General features: G+C 38.2%; 3 protein-coding genes across 3 annotated transcripts; all 3 read left to right on the forward strand.

Annotated features, from left to right (window-relative positions):
• Nucleotides 1-413: 413 nt before the first annotated feature.
• On the forward strand, nt 414-3,511 carry LOC130048765 (uncharacterized). Its single transcript, XM_056145815.1, has 2 exons — nt 414-1,281; nt 1,392-3,511. Exons 1-2 carry the CDS (start codon nt 414-416, stop codon nt 3,509-3,511), a joined length of 2,988 nt encoding a protein of 995 aa, XP_056001790.1.
• Nucleotides 3,512-3,717: 206 nt separating this feature from the next.
• On the forward strand, nt 3,718-4,986 carry LOC130048766 (uncharacterized). Its single transcript, XM_056145816.1, has one exon. It carries the CDS (start codon nt 3,718-3,720, stop codon nt 4,984-4,986), a length of 1,269 nt encoding a protein of 422 aa, XP_056001791.1.
• A 195-nt stretch (nt 4,987-5,181) lies between these two features.
• LOC130048767 (uncharacterized) lies at nt 5,182-5,856 on the forward strand. Its single transcript, XM_056145817.1, has one exon. It carries the CDS (start codon nt 5,182-5,184, stop codon nt 5,854-5,856), a length of 675 nt encoding a protein of 224 aa, XP_056001792.1.
• The last annotated feature ends 3,792 nt before the right edge of the window (nt 5,857-9,648 follow it).

Genomic DNA, 9,648 nt, shown 5'->3' on the forward strand with positions numbered 1-9,648 from the left:
TAATACAGTTTTTCCACTTTTAACCATTAATATTGATAAGTCACATGAGGATCGACCCACCTTAAATGAGCTACAGTCTCAGACACTCATTTATGACACTGTGCAGTTAAAAGTGAAGGGAGCTCTACACTTACAGGAAGAATCAGTGAAACAACTTTTTACTCAAGAAATGGAGAAATCAGTGAAAGTAAAGAAAGTTTCTTCAACACGGACAAGATCAGTAAAATCAACTTGTAAATCTCTGAGATCACAAACAAGCAGTGCAGCATCAGACCTATATTTACAGCTGAAAATAAAAGCAGAAACAGCAAGAAAAAAATTGGAATATGTTGATAAAGAAAGTGAACTTATATGTCAAAGAGCGAAGGTGGAGGCAGAGGCCCTAGGCCAACTTTGATAGCCAATTGATTCACATGAAAGCAGAAGAGGACAAAGAAGTTGCTGAAATTAACATGAAGATTCTCGAGGAGGAACTTCAAGATCATAGTGTGGCTAGTGAAAGTGAACAAAGTGACTGGACTACATCGCACACAAACCGGTATGTTGTAAATCAGAGTGTACATGTTGAGAACAATGAGAAGGAGGCTGATAGAGTAAGACTGTTAACACCTAAACCAGATTTACCCCCTGTGCAAACTCCATTTGTAACAATGAGACCAACATTATCTAACATGGTCACCCCACCACCTGTTACCCCACCAGACAGTAGACTGAATCCCCGTGCTGAACTCTTTGTTCCAGAGGGGCGGGAGGGCTGTGTGTCACGATTGAGTATGAGTGATCAGAACAAGACAGTTGAACACAATCGAGCATTTATGGATATGACAACCTTTTTGACTAAGAAAAGTTTCATCTTAGAACGAGTGAAACCATTTGCTGGTGACCCTGAGATCTACTTAGCATGGAAATCTACTTTCAAGGAAGTGATGAGTGAAATTGATGCATCTCCATCTATTGAACTTGACCTCATGATACACAACCTCAAAGGACAGCCATATGAACAAGTGAAGAGTATTAAGAACTCCAATACTAGTGATTCAATTCGTGCAATTCAAAAAGCATGGGGAAGACTAGATTCATATTATGGCAGTCCAGATCGTATTGCAAAGGCTTTAAAGAGGAAGTTATGGGACATTATTGAGAAATTTGGCTTTAGCAACAAGCTGGAATATTTTTGTCTTTTAGACACCCTGAATGAAATCAATGCTGTTAAAGACAATCCAAAGTACAGCAAGACTTTGAGCTACTTTGACACATCTGATGGAGTAAACCCTGTGTTACGTAAATTTCCAAGAACTTTCAGAACAAATGGTGTGATAAGGCGATCAGCTACAAAAGGAATAATGATGTGGTGTACCCCGCATTCAGTGTATTTTGTACCTTTGTTCAAGATATGACATACATAATCAATGACCCGGGATTTGATTTTGATGATCCACCACAAGAAAAAAAATCGCAGCGACTTGATTCAGCAAGTTATTCGGGATCACGGACAAAATCAAACAAACAGTTTCACAAACAGGCTGTTAATTCCAATAAAACAGCTGTGTCGGAAGATGACGAAAGAGTGCGCTGTGCACTCTACAACTCATCCCACTCTACTAGTGACTGTAATGCCTTCCGCACAAAGAGTATTGGTGAGAAAAGGGACATTTTAAGGAAGCATGGTCAGTGTTTTAAGTGCTGTGATGGAAAACATTTGTCAAAGGACTGTCGTGTGTATGTGAAATGTAACACTTGTGGTAGCAGACATCACTGCACTGCTATGCATGATAACACATCAAATCAACCCTCTCAGAATCATGGCGGGGAGAAACTGACAAGTGAAAAACCGACACTACAACGACAGATAGCACGGACTGAAACTGCGGCACACGTTAATGCAGCTTGTACAGAAATCTGCGGAAATTTTAGAGGCAAATCGTGTGCTAAGATTGTCCTAGTCAGCATTCACCCCCGACTTAGTGAACACCCACCAGTTAATGTGTACGCCATACTTGATGAACAGAGCAACAAGTCACTAGCTAAACCTGAACTTTTTGAAATATCATACAAACTATCTACATGTAGTGGATCCTCAGTAGTGAGTGACAGACGTTCTCATGGCTTCGTTATCAACTCATTGAACAATCAGACTACATTCAATTTACCGACTTTGATTGAGTGTGACGCTATTCCTAACAATCGTCATGAAATTCCAACCTGTGATGTGACCATTCATTATCCTCATCTTACTAATATAGCAGATTTTATTCCACCTATTGACAATGCGGCAAACATATCATTACTCATTGGCAGGGATCTCTTGAGTGCACAGCATGTCCTTGAGCAGATAAGAGGCGACCCATCTCAGCCGTATGCTCAACGTCTATCATTAGGTTGGGTAATTATTGGAGAGACGTGTTTGGATGGAATACACACACCTAAATCTGCTGATGTTATGAAAACTATGTTGTGTTCGACTTCTGAACAACCATCCATTGGCATTTTGATGCCATACGACCGTAACATGCATGTTTCAGAATGTGTTGAAAAACAATCAGTATTTAAGAGAACCAGTACAGACAACCAACCGTCATTATCTTGTGAAGATAGAGAATTCTTGGCTCAGATGGACAGTGATATGAAAAAAGACTCTTCAGGGCATTGGATTGCTCCCTTACCCTTAAAAAGGACACGACTTATTTTACCAAACAATCGACAGCAAGCATTGGATAGAGCCATTAGCCTGGACAGAAGTTTGATTAAGAACTCAACCAAGAAAACTCACTTTCTTGAATTTATGAGGAACTTGTTTGAAGCGGGTCACATTGAGTTAGCACCGCAGCTTCCACCAAACACCGAGTGTTGGTACTTACCTCTGTTTGGTGTTTATCACCCCCAGAAGAAAGACAAAATCCGTGGAGATTTTGACTCCTCTGCAAAGTGTGGTGGACTATCACTTAACGATGTCCTAATGAGCGGACCAGATCTAATGAATAACTTAGTGGGTGTATTACTGAGATTCAGAAGAGAATGTGTAGCAATAGTTGCAGACATAGAACATATGTTTTATAGTTTCCTGGAGGACATTCAACATAGACGTTACTTGAGATTCATTTGGCATAACGACAATTGTTTTGAACAACCTCTGGTGGACTACCAAATGAGAGTACACGTCTTCGGTAATAGTCCCTCCCCTGCGGTGGCGACTTTTGGACTACGTCGTACGGCTGATGTCGCAGAGGCACAGTATGGTTCAGATATGAAAAACCTCGTGCATCGTAATTTCTATGTAGATGATGCTCTTTCTTCTCATTCATCGGCAAAAGAGGCAATAGATCTACTTCAACGTACTAAGAAGGCTTTGATAGACCATGGCTGTTTGCGGCTACACAAGATAGCATCCAACTCTAGTGAAGTTTTATCTGCCTTCGATTCTCAGGACCTGGCTAAAGATTTGAAAGACACAGAACTGTGGACGGATGATCTACCAACACAGAGGAGTTTAGGAATCTGTTGGAACCTTTAATATGACAATTTCATATTCAAAGTAAACATGGAGGAGAAACTATTTACTAGACGTGGCGTCCTCTCTTCTATCAACAGTTTGTTTGATCCACTTGGATTTGTTGCACCTGTGACAATTGCAGGAAAGAGTATTCTACGTGAAGCTATGACAAGTGGGTTAGACTGGGATGAACCTTTGCCACATGATTTCCTTCAAAAGTGGACAACATGGAAATCATCCTTGAAAGACTTAGAAAGTTTGCAAATCCCTCGTACATATATGGTGAGGTGTCTGTCAGTAAGGCAAGTTTCACAGAATTACTGATATTCTCAGATGCTTCAACCATGGCCATTGCAGCTGTTGCGTTTCTCAGACTTGCTTCAGACACAGGGAAGGAGCAACTTGGTTTCGTTATGGGGAAAGCTAAACTGGCACCTAAACATGGACATACTGTTCCAAGATTGGAATTGTGTGCGACCGTATTGGCAACAGAACTGTATGAACTTATCTCCTCAGAGATTGATACTAACTTTGACTCGATTCGATTTTTTACAGACAGTAAGGTAGTCTTGGGCTACATTAGAAATGAAACTAAGCGCTTTTTCACCTACGTGGCCAACCGAGTAGAAAGAATTCGCAAATTTAGTGAACCGAAAGATTGGAATTATATTCCAACGAAAATAAATCCAGCAGATGAAGGGACCCGATCAGTGGCAGTGAAGGAAATGCAAACCAGTCTCTGGTTGAACGGTCCACATGAATTACTAGATAGCAGCAAACATGAACAGTATGACCTTGACATTGATTGTGATCCGGAAGTCAGTTCTTGTAGAACGGATGTACAAAGCATTTGTCAACTAGGATGTCATCGCTTTGAAAAAATTTCAGATTGGCAGCGATTGACTCGAGCTATATGTTTCATTCAGAAGATAATGCAAAAGAGAAAAATGGTGAAAAGTGATGACAACAAAAATCAAACCCCACTCACATTGCAGGGAGCTGGACTTTTTATCATTCATTTGATGCAGGAAGAGGCCTTTGTTGAAGAAATTTCATCTCTCAAGACAGGCAGAACTGTAAACCATAGAAATCCTGTTTTCAAATTAGACCCTTACATGGATGAAGCTGGATTCCTCAGAGTAGGAGGCAGACTACGTCATTCTAATTTGATGCCTCAAGAGAAGAATCCACTGATCATTCCAAAAAAGAGCCATATTGCCAATTTGCTTGTGGATCACTTTCATCGAGAAGTGAAACATCAAGGACGCTTATTCACAGAAGGAGCAATTAGAAGTGCAGGATACTGGATAGTAGGATGTCGTCGTCGAGTGAACTCTCATATACAGAAGTGTGTAACTTGTAGAAAGTTGCGAGGCAAGCAACAACAACCAAAAATGGCCGACATCTTTGAAGCACACCTTCATCCTGGACCCCCTTTTACACATATTGGAGTGGTTGTATTTGGACCCTGGTCCATTGTAACTCGAAAAACATGAAGCGGTCAGGCTCAAGCTAAGAGATGGGCAGTAATATTTACTTGTTTGGTGATACGAGCAGTCCACATTGAAGTAATAGAGGAATTGAGCACTTCTAGCTTCATCAGTGCATTACGTCGTCTTACAGCCCTTAGAGGTGAAGTACGTACCATTTGCTCAGACCGTGGCACTAACTTTATAGGAGCCACTTCGGAAATGAATATCAACAAGATTGACATCGACAATGCACAGCTGAAAGACTTCATGACTAGGAAAGAAATTCAGTGGAAGTTCAACCCCCCACACGCTTCACACATGGGTGGGGCCTGGGAGCGGCTGATAGGTGTCTCTAGGAGGATATTGGATTCTCTGCTCACCGATCCTAAAGTGACAAGACTTACTCATGAAGTTCTGGTGACCTTCATGGCAGAGGTATGCTCTGTTATCAATGCGCGCCCTCTGAGTGGTATTTCATACGACCCAGATTCACCCATTCCTTTGTCCCCCGTAACGTTACTTTCCTTGAAAACAAAACGTGTGGTAGACTCTTTCAACTTAGTAGAGTTTACAGCAAAGGATTTGATGAAGGACCAGTGGCGCTGTGTACAACTTTCGAATTGTTTTTGGAAAAGGTGGAAAATGGAATACCTTTCTTCACTCCAACAGCGGATGAAATGGCAACAGGATGAAAGAAATCTTCAAGTTGGTGATATCGTCCTTCTTCGTGATAAGACCCTTCATCACAATGATTGGCCGATGGGAATTATTGAGAACACATATCCTAGTGTTGACTCTCGTGTCTGCAAGGTAGATATTTGTTTCGGCTCAGACAGAAAGATTTTCAAACGTCCAGCAACGGAAGTTGTGCTTCTTATATCAAACAAACAGTAATGTGATTGTGTTCAGATAGGGTTTTGAACTGATTAGCACAGAAATCATTTTATGAGCATATATGTTACAAGTTGGTAGTTCGTTCATAATTTTGTTTTGAAAATAGTAGTGATATTATCAAATCAGACGGGGAGTGTAGTGTAATTACGCCATATCAATCCGGAATTCTCATACCTGGTTATGTACGGTTTTGTTTTCTATGTATCTATTTTCATTTCCGGTATCATTTCCACGAGATTGTAACATAATTCTATTTTCATAGACAGCGGCAACCATGTAAGTTTTATTCTTGAAAATTGTCAGAATGATATATTGTAATGTTTATTTCACTATGCAAAGGTTGAATTGTGGAAATTATAAGTAATTGTGTAAATGCTGTTCATTTCATTTTCGAGTGAATACTATTTTTAATTTTGCAATGTTATGAATCTTTAGACTGTCTTGAATGAGATAATTTTGAATTTAGTAAATTATTTGTGCATTATGAACAATACAAAACTGATTATCTACTGTTCAGTAATTGATACTATGTATAATATACAATGTTAGGACTCTAAATTATATTTTTGAATGTGTTGATTAATTTGACACAATGTTTGTATGTAAATCTGTATTCATTTATTGAAAAGTTACATGAATTACATATTTCTTAGTATTTTTTGGTAGTTTTCACAGAATGTCTCACAATGATGTCTGTCCCAGACCCTTGGCTGATCAAAAAATGGATTGCATTTTGAACTTTGGTTTGAGGCATTTTGTTAACTGGACAAAACAGTCTTAATGCCAATCCCTGCAGTAATAGGACAAAGTCCTAATATGCAATCTTACACGTCTGATCTAGTTTGCCGAGGGAGGATAATTAAGTACCTGATATGAAATGTTGAAATGTGTTGATGTTTTCAACACATTTTCGTCCACAGTTCGCTCCTATGCAATACTGAGGATAATAGAACTTTTCTGTATAGCTTGGAGACAATTATCAAGTTGAGCTGTGTGGAAGATTTTAGTGCAAAGTAAGTTTGGTGTCCTTTCTTACAAGCATTCAAGTTCTCTTGCTGGGATCAAATGTGGAGTTCAATAAGATTAACAGGTGAGTGTCTTCCATTGAAGAGTGAGCATCAGTTTTCCTTAGGTGTTAAATTAATGTGTCCGTATTAAGTTTCTTTTTGGATAAAAATAAGGACATTAGATTGGATTTGTTTGCATTCCATGTAAAGTAAGCGCAATTCAACAAGTGTTGTCTGCAAGCGTTGGAGTAGTGCTTGGGATGCTAAAACGCCAATTTTTGTGCACATATTCTGTATTTCATATCATTGCTCCTCACGATGATATTAACAGCTGCGAAGGAGAAACTTTAAATGCACTGTGCCACAACATATATAATCAGAAGTGGTGTTAATCAAATGTGAATTCTAAAAAATGCTAAAGAACTTCATGTAAATTTGAAATCGCAAATCTTTTATAAAAGTAACAACAAAACTTATGCCTTTTCAACACTTTACACGACCATTCCTCACGATACTTTCTGACATCATAGACAGTTGCTTTTCAAAAATGGAGAAACGAAATATTCCTATCTAGTGATCACTGATCCAAAAAAATGATTTTGGTAAACACCACTCTGATTCCACGCACAAGTACTCTGAATTTAAAGAAAACAAATGCCGAAGTTCATCATTGACAATATTTTCGTAGTCTTTGATGATCAGGTCTTCCATCAGTTTGTTACTTCATGAAGCGCGTTAGTTTATTCTCTCTCTCTCTCTCTCTCTCTCTCTCTCTCTCTCTCTCTCTCTCAGATATATGTTCTTATATATATATATATATATATATATATATATATATATATATATAAAAGCATGAAAATCCAACGACACCCTACTTTCTTACAGTGTCAGATCTAAAAAGATACAAGGTCAGAAAAGTAATTTATAAAGGCGCTGATTACGCCACGAGCCTGTTGATTATCTAAATCTCAAATTTGCGACGCAACCCGTGTTTTTACCAAGATACATGTATTACATCAACAAAGATCACACACAATTGAGCTTCAGTATCTCGAACTCCGTACAGTGTATACCAAAATAATCTTCGCTGTCATACGGGGACATCATGCTTTTTATGATGATATGAGATGAGGGCATGTAATTGAAATGTAATTATTAAACTGTAATAATTATCGCAATTGCATACCGGTATATGTTTAGACATACCCTTGAATACATATGATTACTTGTAATTAATAATATTCAGTCAATTATATAGAAAATAGTAACTAATTATAACTTTATTACAATAACCGACTTTCACTTCTCCATCACTTATCGAAACCAGTGTTGTGGAATTCTCATATACAGTACATACCAGATATCGACGTCACCGTGTCCGTTCCCAAAATAACGGGAGGAAATTGGATAGAATTATACTACTGGTGAGGAAATGCAAAACAAAGATTCTCGGCAGTAAGACATGTTGAGTTGTCGCTCTTTGACCTAAATCTGATAGCATAGACTGAATACCAGGTAGTTTCCAGTGCGTGTTGAACTCAGTCGACAATTACAGGGGTAGTTGTACGAAGAAGTGTGTGTATACTTCATAAAAGAAACAAAGTAGGACGATCTAAAACATCAATTACAAATGCGATTTTCTAATGTAATGTCCTATGTACGCCAAAAACATAGCTTGCATTATCAAATTCACACACTTTGTAGAAATATTTCGACCGTTTTACCGGTCTTTTTCAGTCGTGTTTTTCTCTCATAACAACGTAACGCAAGACTACATACCCGAAAGTACTATGACGTCACAGTAAGTACTATAAACGTCAAAGTTGATATTGCGCGAAAAATATTTGAGAAAGGTAAGAGTCTAATTTTTGTCTTTAATGAGTAATGTCTTATAAGACTTGTATGCAAAGAACGTGTTACAATAACTAATTACAACAATATTGATGTATTTACGATTAACCACTTACTGTAATTTTCCTTGTTTGTATTCACTTAGGCCATCAGAGAGAGAGAGAGAGAGAGAGAGAGAGAGAGAGAGAGAGAGAGAGAGACCTGTGAAAAACAAAGGTTCCATGAAAGGTGAAGATAACGACCAGTGATCCATCTGTACTATAGGGTATCAAACCCATGTAAGAAACTTACAGTAACTATCCGTACGACTATTGGTACATGGTACAGATGCACATGTACATGTAAAAAAAAACAAAAAAAACAAACAACGATGACAGCTGAGTCGTGCTCATTTGAGCAGACGTTTGGGAGATGCAACACCATTTTAAAACTTAATCTTCTAAATGTGTGAAATACAATGTCCCTGAGAATGTTTACTGTAAAAACAAAGGTGATATACGAAATCAGATATAAGTTCAGTAGTTGGTATATAAGTAGAATACAGGTGAAAAAAAAATGGAATATTAAAACAGCCTCTCTTAAGATATACATGTATGTAATAAACAGTGTAATTACTGATTATTTTTTCAAATCGGAACTTCCTATTTACGTGTCTGAGTTTACCACGAATCATTTTTCTAGACAAGCAACTGTTCATGAGGTTCAGGTGAAGGAGCTTTCCGATTTACTATCCTTAGTTTACTCGACAAACCATTGCTTACTTTCCAGACTACTAAGAATGAAATTGTGATATATTTTAACTCTTCTTCTGCCTTAAAATCACCAGCTTTATATTCTCCTTCAAATGTACTGTATTTCCTCGATTCCTAAAAAGAACACAAGCCAGGGGCATAGCTAGGACTATTTCAATGTGTAGGCCCAAAAGATGAAAACA

This window comes from Ostrea edulis, chromosome 7 (assembly GCF_947568905.1).
Source record: "Ostrea edulis chromosome 7, xbOstEdul1.1, whole genome shotgun sequence".
NCBI classification, from domain to species: domain Eukaryota; kingdom Metazoa; phylum Mollusca; class Bivalvia; order Ostreida; family Ostreidae; genus Ostrea; species Ostrea edulis.